The sequence below is a fragment of the Mycteria americana genome, chromosome 2 (assembly GCF_035582795.1).
Source record: "Mycteria americana isolate JAX WOST 10 ecotype Jacksonville Zoo and Gardens chromosome 2, USCA_MyAme_1.0, whole genome shotgun sequence".
NCBI classification, from domain to species: domain Eukaryota; kingdom Metazoa; phylum Chordata; class Aves; order Ciconiiformes; family Ciconiidae; genus Mycteria; species Mycteria americana.
The window spans coordinates 70,337,650-70,357,023 of NC_134366.1; the positions used below are offsets into that span (position 1 = coordinate 70,337,650).

Below are 19,374 nucleotides of genomic sequence, written 5' to 3' on the forward strand. Positions count from 1 at the left end.
TGACCACATCTTTGTTGAATCGCATGCACTTTTCTGAGCATTGCAAGGCACAAAACATATTTGAAGGGATCTCTTGATCTCTTGAAAGTGAGACACTGAAAGGAGGAAGTCTGTTTCTCAAATCTTAAGCCTGCTAGTGACAAGTCATGGATGTGAAGAGTTTCCAAAATTTCATTCCACTATCTGATTCAGGGCCAAAATGAGACCTTATATGATTTTTACACTGATTTCAATGTTATGAATGCTAGCATTGGAAGCTGAAAGCCTTGCCTGTCACGCCTCCACTCGCAATAAGGGACTATCTCCAAGAAAATGCTGAATAGATATCTGGAAGGTATGATTTTCAACCAACTTAATTATATTTGTACAAAAAGCTGCATGGACACTCTTGTTTCAGCTCCCACTAGGTTTACTTTAGTTTTATTTAAGTTCTTTTTCTTAGGAACGCATTTAAGTTGAACTGAGTAAGCTGCTTTCACATCACAAAACAGAGTCCATAAAGGGATTTGTAAAAGTTTACTTACACAGTGCAGCTCATGCCTTTAAATAAACCTTCTCATGCGAACAGTATCAAACTGCCACTTGTCTCCAAATTCCCCAAACAAATTTAAAAGCAAGGTGCATTCTTTCCTCTCCAGCACAATCAGAGACTCTACTGACTCAGTGATGCTACTTCTAGACAATACCCTTTTTATTCCTAGTGTGCTCTTAAGGGATCCCCAGGGAAACTTACCCATTCTAACAAACTACAAGAGCACACGACTGGAATTTTAGAAATATTTCTAAAGAAGCCACCCAGAGAGAAAAGATTTGAAAGATGGTACATTTCACAATGGCCCTGCAAAGCCAGCAGTACATCACTTACCAAGAAAGAAGATATCAGGACGCACAATAGGTGCACCCAAATGTAACTAAGCAGGAAAGATCCTTTTACATATAATCATGGTTGAAAACAGACATGCATTTCATGCTTCCAGTAGGATTTGAAAAGGTCACAGCCACAGAGTTTAAAAAAAAAAAAAAAAAAGTTCGACAAGGTACTGGAGGGGTCATGGAGGGGTCATCAAGTTTCCAGCAAATTAAATAGAGAGCTCCATCATCTAACCGATTAACCCTATGAACCACTGGAAGATAAAATAACCACCATTTTCATTAAATGTTCTGAATTACAGTTCAGAAAAGTAAAAAGTTACATCTGCTCTTCTGGACACATTAGCTAAGCAAGCACTGGAGTGGCAATGCCTAGTTTCCAGCTCTTTGACTTTGTTTTCAAGAAAAATCAAATGCCATACATCACAGGGGACAGAACTAAAAGACATAAGACAGAAAGGTGATGTTAAGCAGGCTGTACGCTCACTGGACCCCATTCACAATCTCAAAAGTAGCTGGATGCATTTGGTAAAGAGCGATTGACATTTATGTTTTCCTCAGTAGACCTAATTAGGCCTGACATACATCCATTCACACTCAAATAGGCACAGAAACCTTCAAGGTTATATTCCAATTATTTCCACATATACTGCCTCATTCTGAAAGGACTGGGAATCTGAACCTTCAAAAGATGCTACAGGTGCTGCTCATGCATCTTTTCTCAGCGCCCAAACCCTTAATAAGAAGAATAGTTATTATTTAGAACTCAAGGCTTTCAACACAGGAATTCTAATCTCAGCCTCCTTGATCCCATTTTTGTCATTGACAGAATTTTTAATCACACAAATGGTATAAGCACTGTTCTAATATTGTAAAGTTCTTTTAAATGCCCAAAAATGGTCATGTAGGAATTAGGGCTTCTCCCCCCAAAAAAGGTGGCAGGATCAATAGCCCAACTGAAGTGCATCTACCACCACTGCACAGAACATGGGCAACAAACAGGAGGTATCTGGAAGCCATCGTGCGGCAGGAAAACCATTATATAGTTGCCATCATGGAAACATGGTGGGATGACTTGCACAACTGCAGTGCTGCAATGGATGGCTATAAACTCTTCAGAAGGGCTAGGCAAGGAAAGAGAGGCGGTGGGGTAGCCCTGTATGTTAGGGAGTGTTTTGATTGTCTAGAGCTTAATGATGGTGATGATAGGATGGAGTGTTTATGGGTAAGAATCAGGGGGAAGGCCAACAAGACAGATATCATGGTGGGAGTCTGTTATAGACCACCCAACAAAATATTCTATAAGCAGCTTGGAGAAGTCTCACAATCACTAGCTAGCCCTTGTTCTCATGGGAGACTTCAACTTACTAGGTGTCTGCTGGAAATACAATACAGCAGAGAGAAAACAGTCTAGGAGGTTCCTGGAGCGCGTGGAAGATAATTTCAACTAGGGAAGGCGCCCCGCTGGACCTGTTGTTTGTGAACAGAGAAGGACTTGTGGGTGACGTGACGGTTGGAGGCTGTCTTGGGCATAGCGATTGCAAAATTACAGAGTTTTTGATTCTTCAGGAAGTAAGGAGTGGGGGTCAGCAGAACTGCTACCTCGGACTACTGGAGAACAGACTTTGGCTTGTTTAGGAGACTGGTTGACAGAGTACCTTGGGAAGGAGTCCTGATGGGCAAAGGAGGCCAGGAAGGCTGGACATTCTTTAAGAAGGGAATCTTAAAGGCACAGGTGCAGGCCGTCATCATGTGCCAAAGGATGAGCTGGCGGGGAAGAAAACCGGCCTGGCTGAACAGAGAGATTTGGCTAGAACTCAGGAAAAAAAGAAGAATTTATGATCTTTGAAAGAAGGGGCAGGCAACTCAAGAGGACTACAAAGATGTCATGAGGTTATGCAGGGAAAAAATTAGAAGGGCCCAACTAGAACTTAGTCTGGCTACTGCCATAAAAGGCAATAAAAAATGTCTCCATAAATACATTAGCAACAAAAGGAGGGCTAAGAAGAATCTCCATCCTTTATTGGATGCAGGGGGAAACATAGTGACAAAGGATGAGGAAAAGGTTGAGCTACTTCATGCCTTCTCTGCCTCAGTCTTTAATAGTAAGACCAATTGTTTTCTGGGTACCCAGCTCCCTGAGCTGGAAGACAGGGAGCAGAATGAAGCCCCCATAAGCCAAGGGGACATGGTTAGCAACCTGCTACACCACTTAGGCACACACAAGTCTATGGGGCTGGATGGAATCCACTCAAGAGTACTGAGGGAGCCAGCGGAAGTGCTCACCAAGCCCCTTTCAATCCTTTACCAGCAATCCTGGCTAACCAGGGAGGTCCCAGCTGACTGGAGGTTAGCAAACGTGACGCCCATCTACAAGAAGGGCCAGAAGGAGGACCCGGGGAACTAAAGGCCAGTCAGCCTGACCTCGGTGCTGGGGCAGGTTATGGAGCAGATCATCTTGAATGCCATCACACAGCACGTACAGGACAACCAGGTGATCAGGCCCAGCCAGCATGGGTTTATGAAAGGCAAGTCCTGCCTGACTAACCTGATCTCCTTCTACGACAAGGTGACTCGCTTAGTGGGCGAGAGAAAGGCTGTGGATGCTGTCTACCTAGACTTTAGTAAAGCCTTTGACATCATTTCCCACAGTGTTCTCCTGGAGAAACTGTCTGCTCATGGCTTGGACGGGCATATGCTTCGCTGGGTAAAACACTGGCTGGCTGGCCTGGCCTAAAGAGTTGTGGTGAGGAGCTAATGGAGTTAAATCCAGTTGGCAGCCAGTCACAAGTGGTGTTCCCCAGGGCTCTGTGTTGGGGCCAGTTCTGTTTAATATCTTTATCAATGATCTGGACGAAGGAATCGAGTGCACCCTCAGTAAGTTTGCAGATGACACCAAGTTGGGCAGGAGTGTTGATCTGCTTGAGGGTAGGAAGGCTCTACAGAGGGACCTGGACAGGCTGGATCAATGGGCCGAGGCCAACTGGATGAGATTCAACAAGGCTAAGTGCAAAGTCCTGCACTTGGGTCACAGCAATCCCATGCAATGCTACAGGCTTGGGGAAGAGTGGCCAGAAAGCTGCCCAGAGGAAAAGGACCACCCCCGGTTGGTCAACAGCCGGCTGAATATGAGCCAGCAGTGTGCCCAGGTGGCCAAGAAAGCCAATGGCATCCTGGCTTGTATCAGAAATAGTGTGGCCAGCAGGACTAGGAAAGTGATTGTGCCCCTGTACTCGGCACTGGTGAGGCCGCACCTCAAATACTGTGTTCAGTTTTGGGCCCCCCACTACAAGAGGGACATTGAGGTGCTAGAGCATGTCCAGAGAAGGGCAACGAAGCTGGTGAGGGGTCTAGAGCACAAGTCTTATGAGGAGCAGCTGAGGGAACTGGGGTTGTTTAGCCTGGAGAAAAGGAGGCTGAGGGGAGACCTTATCACTCTCTACAACATGCATTTTGCATTTTGTCATCTACCTCCTCTACCACAGCTGCCCTGCGAGGACTTGAGGGTGCTAAAATAATATGGCAGTAATACATTCAAAGTTCAGCCTTCTATTTAAACCTTCTACTTATACTTCAGAAGTATAAAGCTACATATAAATGCCTTCCTAATTTAGACTTTTCTATATTATATTCAGAGAAGCTTACTGTGTTTGCCTCTGTAACGTACCCTAGGTAGCTCATGCTGTTCCCCATTGTCTTATTCTGGAACGCCGACAACATCCGTTTAGGATTTGGTGCCGATGCTAGCATGTTTCAAACCTTAAACTCCTACAGTTCATGTTTCACTCTCACAGGAGACTGACTATTTACTTCTATCCTCTAAGGAAGCTCATAGCATGAATGGCAAAATGTCAGTAATAATTAGGAAACCCAGTTTTATGCCCCTAAAGAACAAAATGTCGTCTTTGTCCTCTCAGGCAGGGTGTTGTCTTCTCTGAATAAAAAAAAAGAATGGCTTTTGGCATTCATCAAGTAAATTCAAGCCAGCATATCATTTAGAGACTACTTGTACTTATTCCTGAATCTTGCTTCATTTCCTTCCTCTGTTTTATGACGTTACCTTCTGCGCCCTCTACAGTCATAGCCTACTGTGAGAATGGTAGCAGAAAAAAACACTACATTCAAAACCCCTGTTCCCTTCCCTAGGGAAATCACCAATAGCTTTTGCTACTCCAGACTGTTCAGCAACTTATGATATAGCAGTCCAGAAAATACTCTTCCCCAGCCTCCTCTTCTCCCCTTACCATCTCGATGTATTTTATTTCTATGAAGCAGTTCTTATGAACTACAAGCAGTAGCATTTGACATGCCTACCCAGGACCATAAAAATAAATTAAACTTCCAGGCAGAGGGTTAAGTATAATTCACAATATAAGCACAGCTGCTTCTTGATGTGAGATATCAAGGAAAACATCTCAGTGCCATACCCCTTTCTTAAGTGCTACAGTCTTCTAGGTTAGTAGCTCAAACTTTAAGTACGTAGCAACTAAAAAAACCCAACCAACCAACAACAACAAAAAAACCCCAGTTGTATAGTAAGAATATAATTTGTTTCAGAGCCCCAACTTGTGCTCCAAGATGCATTGTGGAGCCAGTGGTTTGTTGCACACCACCCTTCAAGTGCTGACATGTTTTGACAACACTGCCACCTATTCTGATTTTTAAAGCTGAAGAGAGAGGATGTTCACCTCAGCCATCTGCCAATGCAGCATATGAACACGTTGCACACAGCTTCCATCACTCTTGTACCTCAAATCACCAGGAATCCTGTAATTTGAGGCATGCTTTCTCATTGGAGATAACAACAACTATATAAATTACACTGACAATAGGGTTTGTCTCTATAGTGACATGCACAAAATGGCATAAATTAATTCTGTCAGTATAAAGTGGATTAAACTATAGAGAAGCTCTTTGCAGATGCATTCTCTTGCTGATTTTTACCCTCAAACCCATACTCTGAGTTTGTAAAAAAAAAAAAAAAAAATTAGGAGCCATTTCCTGAAAGCAGCTTTCTTTTTGATAATCTAAAGTCCCTTTTGGACACCAAGAGAAAGTAGATTCCTGGAAAACTCCTGTCACAGTCTCTAGAAGACACTTCTGTTTCCTATCAAAACTGCAAAAATCATCTGCAAATACTAACAGAATAAGAGAACTTGTAAACGTCCAGATTTTTTTCTAGGTAATCTCTGTGAAATCTCTAGAAATTCAAATGCCAATTAGCAGCAGTATGGAACCTGATGATACAAAATCATAGAGAGAGATTTCAGTGTCTGTCAAACTCACAGCAATTGCTACACAAAGTTTTCACTCCTTACTTCAGAACTTATGGAGCTTCACTCCTCATACCCCTTTTCATACATTTATGTACTTTCGATGTCATCTGGGATTTTGCTAAAAATTATGTTTGGATAAATATCATGACTGTACAGCAGAAGAAAGCATTAGTAATTTACAGACTGAAAACTTCAAAGCACCAGAGTAAGTCCTGCTTGTTTGAGTAGCCCAACTGAAGCTAGTATAATTACCTGAGTGAGAAAGTCTGCAGAAACGACCTGTCCTTCAGCACCTGATATGCATATAGAAAGCTCTTTCTGACTCTAGGTATATGATTCTTAAATACACATCTCAATCTCCTACACTTCTGTACATCTAAGTCTTCAGAAGATCATCTAGTCCATTCCTCTGTCCCTAAGTAGAATCACCTCTCTAGACAATTCTTCTATCTACCCCTGAAAAAGGAAAGGTTCCCAGGGACAGGGACTACATCATCTTCTCAAAACAACATATTCCAGTGTTTCCGCCTGCTACCTATACTTTTCTCCCCTAATATCTAACTTGAGTCTTCTTTGCTGCAGTTGAAATTCATTTCTTATCCAACTGTAACAAAACCAGTGCATATTTCCAAGGTCTGTTATGTATGGTCTTGAGGAAGCTGTGAATGGGGCAATTCTGGGCAAATAACCTTCGCAGCTGACAGTCTCTTCCAATGAATGTAACAGCAGTCCTTCCTTGCCACATTCTCCTCTTTCGATAGGCCTCTCCACTCAAGAAAAGTAACAAAACTCCTTTTAGCTATTGTTGTAACCATAAGATGCGCATTTTCCATATGTATTTGCCATTGAGGGAAAAGAAGAAAAGGGAAGATTAAACAGGAAAGGATCAGACTACAAAACTATAAGTTTATAAACTCTCACAAAACATTACTAGCTCTTCCTATATATTCCTAAATTTAGATTTTTTCTCTGCTGTTCTAATTTACATTATTTGGGCTGTATAACTGCGTTATTTCAGAGTTCACTTCCTTTGTTAGTACTCTGAAGCCTTACATTTATTCAGTTCCAACTTTGTTCTCAAAGGAAACTGGCTATTTATTTCGGCAAATGTATTCAGCAAATGTAAATCTGGGTGAGAAACAGTATAGTTGGGCATAATGTTGTTTAAGTTCAGCATAACTATTCACTCTGCTGTCTAAATTCAAGCTTTTTCTTCCTCCTTGTGGGATTGACAATTATAATATTTATAGATAAATAAGGATAGAATCTATGGAAATAATTTTAAAGCTTTTGATAGCTCACAGTAACTAGCAGTAAATTCAGCACACTGTGTAGTATAGTCTTACTGCAGTAAGTTCTTCTTGCTGCCTAGGAACCATAACCAAGTGCTACAGGGGTTTTTGAGGGGTTTGTTTTGGGGTTTGTTTTGTTTTGTTTTTGGTTTTTTTTTTAAACATACAATGTACTCAAAACGTAAGGAGGAAGCACAGTCCTCAATTTGTGAACTGCATCACAACTGCTCCCAGTTCTCAAAGACATCCTTTGCAACAGGAGACTAGTCACTTGACACTCCATGCTGCAGCCCCCTGAGATATACCAGTTCCTTTCTTTTCACGTAAGTGTGTGCTGACAACTTAAATAGTAAGAAAAAGAAGTCTCCCCCTTGGTGGACTAAGTGTTTCAGATTTATAGATTCAGAGGCCAGAAAGGATCACTGTGACAATCTAGTTTAGCCTTTTGTATAAAGGATAGCCTGAAATTCATTCTGGATTCAAGTAAAGTATGACTTGCAACTGATTTACACTGATGAAGAATCTACCCTTCTCTAGGTACAATGTTCAAATGGCTGGTTATTCTTCTCCATGTTAAAAATCTGTACCTAATTCAAGTATGAATTTGGCTTCAATGTCCAACCTCTGGGTCTTGTTATGCCTTTGTCTGCCTGACAAAACATAGCCACTGCAATACCAATGCAAATAATAAATTACTCTATGTGTTATCTAAACACCATTCCTCCTTAACTGCACCCCTGGGACAGCTCTAACAGTACCTTACTGAAGCTAGTTGACACTTAAAGCTTTTGGCAACAAGTATGCTATCAAACATCTGTTGTGACACCCCTTTTAAGCGCCCTCTCCCACACCATATGGCCATCTCCACTGAGTGGTACCACAAGGCCACGACCCAGCTCTCATCACTCCCCATCCTCTCTGGGGAAGCCAGACACTGACTGATAATTTCACACAGACTTCACACTCCATCAGCAGGAAAAACAGCCTGCTGCACTGCAAGGAGACATACAGAACGTGTCTGTGTTGCAACACACTCTGCCCATGTCCCTGCCAGAAAACCCTCCTTGTGGAGGTATATCATACCCTAAAAGAAAGGCTTTTTTTTTCTTCTAGCATTGCTTTTGCTCCTCCTAAGTGACAACTGCTGTGCTCTCTGCGTATTTGGGCTTACACTTGGGGCTTTGTCAGCAAAACTATGGCAGCTGTGGGTGTGAGGGGGGAAAAAAAAAAAAAAACCAAAACAAAAATGGTCACAGAAGACAAAGAAAACATTACATAGTAGATTTAGTTTTCTACTGACTTAAAGAGGTTTGTTGGCACAAAAATTTAACTTGCGACCTTATGACAGGATGGCAGACTAAGACAGAAGAAGAAATTATTCCACTGGCTCAAGTAATAAAACTCCTTACCATGAGTCAGGTTAATACAGCAGCAGCATTACTACTGACCAATACATAAGAACAGGAGTCTAAACAGAGACACAGGGAACTAGGAAATTGAGTTTCCAAGCGAAAACCCTACAACAAGTCAGTTCAAGGAAGAACATCTGATATCAGTGATTTTATTTCCCACAGTTACAAAATGCCCATTTAAATCCTCTGTTCACAGTTACCAAAGTCATTAGAAAGGCTCAAAGCCTGTGCATACAGTACTAAATGTCATTCCCACAGTGGATTCTGGGCAAAGAAAGAGGAGCTAATAGGAAAGCACTCAACAACAGCAGGAATATGCCAGCACCCTAAAAAGACAGGATTGCAGATAACACCCTTCATTCTGCTTTGAACCCAGTGAAAGCCATTATATGTGTGGAAGCAAAGTCTTGCGGCAGTGACCTTTCAAGACCACTGCTGTCAAAAGTCCAGAAAGCCAAACACTAAGTTGCCCTTAACAAAAGTTTCCTCAATATTGACCCTTTTTTTTAAAAAAAAAAAAAGTAAAAAACAAAAATCAAGCTCTTCTTTAAGGAACTTGAAAGGTAAATTTCCCATTTGTAGCAGGAAGTGGCAATACGGAGACAGACGGTTTCACAGCAGAACTCAATCACCTCCAGTGTACCGAGGTCAACTCATTACGAAATGAGGTGGTCATACACTGCCCAAGAGCTACTCTTGTTGCATCCGCAGCAGCTGAGCCACTTCCTTTGGCAGTCCAAGCTGCAGATCTTTAGCTGCTTGACTCTCAAGCTGCCCTCCTTAACATTTTTTCTCTTTTGGATTTACAGTATGGCAAAACACTACTTAGATGGTTATTAAATATAACTGTAAACTGGGCAGAGAAAGTGCTCCATATAGGGACACAGAATACACTCACAAGGCTGTACTTTACCCCAAACAGCTTGCAGAACACTCATTTCCAGAAGTGAAAGTGCTGCCTGTGTTAAAGTATCTCCACTAGAGGCTTTTGGTTATGTAGTTAAAGCCAACAAAGATCTCGATACCTGTAAGCATTGCTGATACACAGGTTAAACTCTGTAGTACAAACCTCGCCTTACCCTTCAGGATTTCCCCTATACATAAAACTCTCATCAAGAGCGCACAGTTTCAAAATGGAGCAGCTGGAGATCAACTCTGTATTTGCACAGCTGCTCTGTGACACAAGTCAACCCTAGGAAAGTTTCAAGTGATATGAGTCACACCATCTGCTGAACAACTACCTAGGTGTGGTTTCAACCCAGCATCCTTTTAACTCATCCTGAGCAACTGAAGCTTTAGCCTGTGCTTAGGTCTGGCCTATACGTCAATGCTTTCCTTGCCACAGCTAAATCAATTGTAAGCATAAAAGCAAGTAAATCTCACATGTATATACACAGAGATTTCACTGACATACCAGCACCCTTCTGCTATGGAAGCAGAATGGTACTCTTCTTTCACATATGCTTATACAGCATACCTAATTGTGAATTATGTTTGTGGGAAGAAAAACAAAAAAGGAACGCCTCTCTTGACAGCCTTTGCTGTGCCTCCACCGAAGCAAGTTCACAGACACCCTTATTGACACTGTCACAGAAGTCAAAGCTTTTCTAGATAAGGAACTCTTGAGGCCCCAATACTTTGTAGCATCAATGTATTTTCCTTTTGCAGCAGAACTAACTTCTTCGTATCAGACACACAGACAGCTTTTACCCCCACGGCCACTGAACAATTTGGTAAAAAACTGTATGTATAAATATTTCCAAACTGCTTTCTTATTGCTGTGCTGCCCAGGAACAACGTTGACTGGATAATTTCGGGGTAAGAACAGAAGGGAAAAGAGGAGCTACAGTAAAAGAAAAAACAAAATAAAACAAAACAGAACCCACATCAGTAGTCACAACTACAAAATAAATTAATTGTGAGGGTACAGGTTCCTCTCCTACTGAATTCACTGGCCAGCTTCCCATTTATTTCAATTGGCCCGATAAACACGTATGTCCCTCCAGCTTCTGTCCTGCCAGAGAGGAAGGCTGGCAGACAATCCATCAACACAAGCTACAAAGAATCAGCACTAGTGCTGAGAAAATTTGACTGCCATTCAAAATAAAATTCAAAGCTAGGAAATGACAGGAAAAGCCTTCCAGCGGCTTCAACTGCAACTGGATATACAGCAATAGCTTTAATTTAAAAGCAATCAAAAAACTACTATGTGTACTCTCTATGTAAAATTTAACTAACTGAATGTTCCTGTAGCAACTCTAAATTCTCAATCCTCTTTTTAATTATGCAAAGGCAGTACTACACAAACACTGTTAATCATATTCCTCATGTTTAAGGTCAGAGTTGGATGGAAAGGAGAACCTATTTCCATAAACTACTTACATGTAATCCAGCACAGCCATAATTTACAGAAACATGTATGCCAAAATCTTAAGAACTGGTTATCCTTCGCTGTGATCAGGTATAGTCACTTTGGTGGAAGACACAACTGACAGTTCTTTTCAATCTTTAAATTATTTGGCAATAGATCAGATTAGTTAATCCTGCTGGACACACTGCAAATTCCCCTCTCTCTGTAGAGATCAGAGATGGGGAATGTTCTACAACAAATGTGTATACATCAGAGGTCTCTCCTGTTGATTTATTATATTTTGTACTGGATAAGATCTACTACTGGGTTGTTTTTTTCTGTTTGTTTGTAGGTTGGTTTTTGGTTGGGTTTTTTTTTATTGGGGGGGGGGGGTGGGGGGTGTCCCCCCTCCTCTCCTTTTATCCACTTTTTCAACAACAGTGCTTTCAGACCAGCACAGATTATTTTTATTATGTCACACAAACAAATTTGTTAAATTTCTAGCTAATAATTTCCCTGGACAAAGCACTAGTTAACAGCACTGTTCTTAAAGGTCCTAATCCCTTAGGTTACATCCAAACCTAAACTCACTAGAAGTGAAAGCTGCTGAGAACTGACTTATGAAGAGAAGCTGCTACCCCTTTTATTTGTTTTCAGGTGGTTTGTTTGCTTGGGGGTTTTTTAGGTTATTTGCTTTTTTCCTTTTTAAGACTTTGATTTTACGTTTTACTCTTGATGCTGCTATTTTCCACCTAGATTAAGCTTTGATTAATGTGGATTTGCTTTAGATTTGAACATCCTGAGACAAGTATGCCTGGGATTTGTTATTTTGGATCTTGAAAAGTCTGAAACCTATATGTATCATGTTTTCTCCTGTGTAAACAAACTGCCTCATTTCTTTGCTTCATATTCAATTTCTCCATAAATCAGACTCGGATGAGCTTTGCAAACAGGGGAAAAAAAAAAAAAGTCTCTTCTGTTTTCCACTTCCAGAAAGTAAAACTAGCATATATATATATGTATACACACAAATTTGAGATATAGCATAATGTTAAAGCTGCTGTGAAATGGCTGAAATATCTTAAGAGCTGACCAGAGACGTGCAAGCGAAACACAGTAAAGAAAAAACAAAACCTGAAAGTCCACTATTTTCCTTGACTACTTCTACCTTCTTAAGATTAATATTTTGCTCTTTAAAGACCAACAAGTTTAAATGGTTTCCAGTAGTCCTGTATACATTTAACTGGATACAAAGAACATGAACATTTTGATGTCTGGAAGAAGTGTATTTCCCACCTCCTTATCTGATGTTAAATCACAGGAGAAAAAAAAAAAGGAAAAAATAAAAAAGAGACTACAGGCTACATTAAGAGGCCAGCTAGTGTATTTCCTAGCTTTAAGGCTCAATCTGCTACACCTAAGTGACCCCTCACAGAACTCAGTGTAAGCTGCTCTTGAAAGCCTCAACTAATGGAAAATAACACGACCTTCCAAAAGGAATTTATCTGAGTGTTTTACTATCTGTGCAAGCAGTAGTGAAGGTGAGTTTTTGTCTCGGAAGCTCCAGTGACATCATTATTGCTTTTATACTCTGGTGGGGTTTTTTTGTTTGGTTGTTTTTTTAAGATCCTCTCAGTCCCCTCCACCATTATATTCCCATCCAACAGAAAGCCAGCTATGCCCTATTATTGACCACAAGATATGGAACTATCAGTGCACTGACATTGCACGAGATGATAATCTATCATCCACACAAACAAACAGCAGCTGGCTTCGATGTCAACTTATTTCAAAAGGGGACTCTGTGTCTGTACAAAAATAAGTAAATTCATCTTCCTGTTAGCTTAAATGGTTAAAGATGGCTTGCTGCCCCATTCCAAATAACACACCTGCGTATAAAGCTTTTAAAAAATAAATAAAGAACTCCAAAAGCTATCAATGTGTGAAAGCAAAGATCTAACAGAAAGTGGTGAGGTTAACAATGATTATATCTGCTAAATGCCGTCTGTAACACTTTACTTGTAAGTGCACCTGTAAGTAATTTATACAATAATACTTACAGAACAACTGCTGACCCAGCACAGCAAATTAGCAAGCAGCAGGGTCTGAGGGTGAATATTTACAGCTATCTCAAAAACAAGCTGAGGCATCCCAAGTAAATGAATGGTGTTACTACTTATACAAAATGAAGAGCAGGAGCAGGTCAGCAACATTCAGGTAAAACAAAGTGTTTTAAATGTGTTTCAATTAAAAAGATAGAACAGTATAACAGCGATATGGAAGTGCTTGCTAATTTCACTGAGGAACTCCTGAAAGAGTCTTAAAGGACTGACACCCTTGCTAATGTTTTTCAACTTTGGTGAACTCAATCACAGCTTTTGAACGATCTGATTCACCTAAAAACTTCACTACTCTGACCCAACAGCAGTGGCATAAAACCTGTAAAATTAGAGCAATCCAATAGTCCAGGACTCCATTTTCCATATGCCTTTAATGTTCAACAGCTAACAGTGACCATCAGGTTGATTTCCTAACCCCATGACTGTCTCGATTTCTACTACAGAATTTTGTATATTAGACTGCAAGATAACATATCATAGAGACCATGCAGAGCTCTAGTGAAGGGGCATTTAGATGGTTATTGATGCTTATGCTAGGCTGGAGGTCATTCAGTGAATGGCAAACATGTCACTGTTTTACAAATGACTTTCAATTCTTAGTGTCAGCGAACAGGGAACATTAAGGAAGGAGTTTAAGCCCCAGGCATTTAAAAAGGAATATGGTGACATAATCCTTTCAGAGGTAACTTGTTTACAGTCCGTAGCATTTCCAGGAGAAGACATATAGTAAAGCAAGAGACAATCAAGGTTGCGGAATGACGGAAGAGCATTCACAGTGTATTGTTGCTTCCTCTTGTTCTCTTTGCTTTAAATTCAATGCAGAATTTTATAGTCCCTTTGCACAAAGAGACGACTATATATTTCCACATAATTCTGAAGCAGTCTTTGTCCTATTTGTTGTGGCTGTGTCTCTCGTGACATATAGATGACCTTGCTTCAGTGAGATGAAGCTAGTGCACCCTCTTCTCAGCGGACCAAGTCTTAACCACTAGCTCTCAATGCAGCATAGTTCACGAGTGCATTTGGTCACAGGACTCGGGGCGTGGAGGATTGGGGACGGGGGGAACCAACCCCCACTGGTAGCAGAGGATCCTGTCAGTCATAGGAAACTCAGCTCCAGCAAACTCTCTGCAAGGCACAGAAGAGAGCAGAAGGACTAGATTTGCTTCTGCTTTGCAGTCCCTCTGCCTCAACAAGACGAGACACTCCTAATGGGAGGTGTTGGCTTATAAACTGAGGAAAATATCCTCCTTCTGCATCACTCCACTTGATAAAACCAATAATGAGCTGCATTTTAAGGACTGTGCAAGGCAAAAAAAATCAGTAATCACATCTGGAGATGAGTGAGAATCCAGGCCACATTATGGCACACAATGTAAAACGTTCCCTGTGAGAAAACACAGCTTAGTAAACTGGCACTCTGCCCTTCTAAAAGTCTCAAGTGGTATTCAGGAGCAACCTTATTAGAGGGTGCTACAGTACTTCCGCTGTTATGCAGTCACAAACATAGCACACTGAGCTCCTGAAGTTCATGGTATCAGAAAAATAAATTAGAAACACTTGCCTCTTTGCAGAAGCACCTGCAGCATGCTCTGGGACAAGCAGCAGGAGGCAATGATAGTGCAAGAAAAGGATATAAACAGCAGGAGGGAAATGTCTAGTCTATCAAAGGATGCTCCAGAAGAAACCAAGCTACTCTTGTCATGATCCACAGGCCGTAGTGTGACATCACTGATTATGAGCTTTCTACAACAGCTGCATCACAGCTTCACCCTGTAAAGCTTCTGCCTGACCTGGACAGGACTGGCAGGGCTTCAGGGTGGACTTCTATGAGCCTTTTTAATGGTTTCATTTAATGAGGAAATAAAAATATGTCTGTTTCAGTACGCAATACTCAAATTTAGAGCTCAATCCCGCTTTTAAATTCTACCTCGTTACCCATTCTAAACTACGTTAAGCAAATCATCACAGTTCTGAAGTACACAGCACAGCTTTCTGACTGTCACACAGTCATTTTCAACTGTGCTCCAGCTGTTTGACTGAATAATGCTCAAAGTCTCTGAGCATATTAGTTTAGCACAGCAGTTCTCAAATATCTGCTACACAAACCTCAGTCAAGTGCTATATAGGAGACATATAGTCTACTATCTAAATAAGAACTCACTCTAACTATACAAACTAAAATTACCAAAGCACACGTGGCCCTGAAATTCGAATTCAGGTACCTAATATTAGGTTCCAAAACCCGTAAGCATTTTATCCTATTCTGTATAAGTATCAGCATAATTTCTGAACACCTTCCAAGAAAAAAAGTAACTAATAACCTCCAAACATAGCTGATAAATCTTTCACGTTCTCCTCACCATAACGTGCCACTGTGTTTGCACAGGGATTTAGAAAGCAACCAGAAACATTATATACATTGCTATACATTTAGATTATTGAAAGCAAGTGGACAAGGTCCATAATACTTCAATAGCCTCGCAAGGGTTTATTTTGTAACCTTGTGTCTAGCCTCTAAGAAGCATCATGTTCTATAAAGATTAGCTTTATATTATTTGGACACTTAAATACATATTCCATTGAAGCAAACAGTTGGAGAAACTACTAGTGCTTCTTCAAGAAGAATTCAGGAGCCTCATTTCACCTACCCAATTTTGAAAACTTTATTTCTGAGTTCCCTAAGTGGGATACCAGATTTTAAACTGTGGAAATGCCAAATAAATTTGCTCAGCCTTGCACACTTCAAGCAGGCTAAACCAATCTGAAATGCTGGTAATGAATGTTTGTAATGATGACAAGGATCCAGATGCAGTACCACTGTGCATATCACAGGCATACTATCCTGTATAATCAAGTCAATTCTTACATACTTGTAGCAGCCATTTCTTTAGAAGGAGGCGGCTTCTTGACACCCAGCTGAAGCTTCTGGTCTGCCAAGGCTGTGCATCATCTGAAAACTGTGAACAAACATCCCAAATCTTCCACTCCAACCAGACATAACCAAGAAAAACAAACAAAAAAGACAACTCCTGGAAACTTGGGACATATGGTAGCCCTAACATCATACAAATGCCTATCAAAAGCAACTACCTTAGAATATAAATAGCAATGCCTGTTCTTCCCCAGGGATAAATTCTTAATGTACGTTTTTGTTTCACATTACTATATACTCTTAGTAAGTAGTTACTCCTCATTTCATCCAAGGGGACATCACACTGCAATGAATCAAAGTTAACCCACTAAAATCTCACCTCTATGCCCATTCCCTCTTTCTACCCAAAGCAGTGATGCATCTCAAAATACACATATATGCAGAGTCAAATATACGTTTCTGGCAGGAATCCCTTGAGTACAGCTTCACCTGTTACTAGCTTTGAACATACCCTGAAGTTTTTAAAAATTAGAGCAGAACACAGTTTAAAAAAAAATACCGGAAAGAGTTTAAGCATGCTCTTAAACTGCTAGCTCTAAAAACATTGAATTAAGTGTACATTCTGTTAAACTCTTCCCTTCCTCCAAATCTTACTAGTAAATAAATAACAACATACACCTCACCATGGCAGCTTAAGCCTCAGTGCCAGAACAGAGCAGAAAAGAGCAGTGTAAGTTAGAATTCAGCTGCTATGCCACAATGATTTTTATGCAGCTTTAAAATCACGTTATAGAAAGATAAAAATATTTACTGTTTATAATGGTATCATTGAATAGCAAATTGGGCCCTACTGAATTAGATACTGCAAACACATAGTGAAGAAGAGGTGCCTATTCCAAACAGTGTACAAGCTACTTAGATGAGTCTGTGCTTATTACAGGTGCTCTATCCTTTATAGAGGTGATGAGGTTAATGATATATATTAATAACTCTCACCTCTCAGGTCTCAAAAATAATAAACAAAAATAGAACACTCAAGAACAGCTTGGGAAAACAACAACAGCAGAAAACCAAAACCCAGGCCTCACAGCTTTGCCTTGCAGAACTGAAGAGGCAAGCGGGCTGCACGTGGTGGCTCCAGGGGAGTGCGGAAAGGCAGGAGGCTCCACGACTGAGGCCGAGACCTTTGAGGCCAAAGGCACATGGAGGAAACCAAGCCCACGGCCCCCCTTGCCAAGAGATAGGCTTCACTGGAGCGCCCGGCCCTGCCGGGCCAACCCAAGAAAATTGTGGCAAGTTAACTGAAGATACTGGTTAAATCCAAAGGGGTTAAAGTTTTAACTCCAGAGGGGTTAAAATGGTAGTAAACCGGTATATTAAAAAAGAAAGCAGCTGAAGTACGGCACACTTGTGCCCGGCCGGCCTAGAGGTCGGTTGGCAGGGCTGAGCAGACACGGGCAGCCCCTCGGGCCGAGGCAGCGGCCAGGCAGACAGCAGGCTACGCCCTTTATGCACGAGCGTTTTAACACCCGGCGCGCACAGGGGGCGACGGCGGAACTCGGCGGCGTTACCGGACCCCAGCCGGGGCAGGGGGGAGGCACCCCCGCCCTGCTCCCACGGCACAGCACGGCGCCCCTCGCCCGGCAAGGGAGCTGCCCCGGGAGCGCCGCCCGCCGCCGGGGCTGCCCCGCCCCCCCTCCTCCCGGCGGGCCGGTGGCGGCTGGCGGCGCATGCCGCCCGGGGGCGGGAGGTACCGTACCGGCGGGCAGGAGGCAGTCCAGCGGCGTGAACGCGCGCTCCATGGCCCCGGGCCGCCCTGCTCGTGGGGCGGGCAAACAGGACAAGCACGGAGAGCCCCGAGCCTCCCCCAGCGCGGCGGGACCGGGGAGGGGAGGGGGGGCACGCGGAGATTAGCGGTCCTCCTCTCTGAGGAACGCCCTTCGCTGCACAACCGCGGCAGCGGGGCTTGCCCTTGCCGGCGAGCAGGTGGTGGCGGCGCTGCCGAGGTACTTGCAGCCACGCGTCCTCCTTCACTCCCCCGGCACCCGCCCCCGGGGTGCTGCGTCTAACCGGACGGGGGGGGGGGGGGGAGGGGGAAGGCAAGACGAGAGAATCGATCGCCGCCGCGATCCGTTGCTCGGCGGTGGATTCAGCAGCGGGAAGGCGGGGCAGGAGGGAGCGGCGGCGCGGCCGGGCGCGGGCCGAGCCGCGCCCTCGCTGATTGGCCGCGCGGCGGCAGCGGCCGTTGGCGCCTCTGCTGAGGGGTAGCGGGCGAGCTGACGGACAGGCCCGCACCGCCCCGGCAGCGCCCGCGCGGGCCCTGACCTGCTGCTCGCTGTGCGGAGTTTTACCTCTTCCCCCGGCCTCCTCTGGGGCTGGGCCCAGCGGCTCCCGCCGCCCCTGGGAGGTGTTTCCGACATCCAAGCAATGTTGGCTCCGTTACAGCTGCGTGTGGGGAGGCCGTGAAGAGCAGCTACAACGCGGACTTCCTTTTTATTAAACATTGTATCTAGTGTACGGAGGGGTTACTTAGGGCAAGGAATGATAGACACCATCATTAAAAAGAAAACAAAATTTGCAAGTCGCTGTCAGTGCTAGAAGAGTTCTGCTTTGAGAGTCTGTAATGAACACTTCACTAGAAGTGGTTAACAGCATCCTGCCTGTCAGAACTGAAAAAAATAAAACTGCAGCTCCAAACTGCAGCTGCAATCCCGCAGCGAGACCTTGGCCCCTTGCATGCAGCCCGTGTGCTGCCTCCGTCCCACAGCTCCTGCTGTGCTTGGGATCCAGAAAAACTCGTGTCTGGAGGCTTGGCTTTCAGCCTGGCTTCGCTGTTACCGCAGGTGTCGGCTTCGCCTTCTGCCCCGCGCAAAGCCCGAATGGTGACAACAGCCAGCACGCAGCGTCAGCTGCTCTCCCTCCTCTCCAAGGCCTCGCAGAATAATGCGGTGTTTGTAGTCGCTGCTTAAGTTTCTATTAAAATTATTTTAGTATCATCACAAAACTTGTTATGTAGATAGTTTCTAACCGCTCACAGACTCCTAACTGGGAAATTAATCATCTTCAGGCATAACACCTGTTAAATTTAAGTTTGCGCTGGGAGCACAGGGGTCAAATTTTGACCCCCAAAATGCGGCTCTCGTTTCCATCTGTGACTCTGCAGGCACCCCTATCCCACC

General features: G+C 43.0%; 1 protein-coding gene across 2 annotated transcripts in view; it reads right to left on the bottom strand.

Annotated features, from left to right (window-relative positions):
• The window catches only part of TPK1 (thiamin pyrophosphokinase 1), a 312,492-nt gene extending 294,220 nt beyond the window's left edge, over nucleotides 1-18,272 (bottom strand). For both annotated transcript variants that reach the window (XM_075493722.1, XM_075493721.1), the window contains exon 1: nucleotides 17,955-18,272. In XM_075493722.1, the coding sequence (XP_075349837.1) occupies nucleotides 17,955-17,997 (43 nt within the window). In that variant the 5' untranslated portion in view covers nucleotides 17,998-18,272. The remainder of the gene's footprint in view (nucleotides 1-17,954) is intronic.
• Between the last annotated feature and the right edge of the window lie 1,102 nt (nucleotides 18,273-19,374).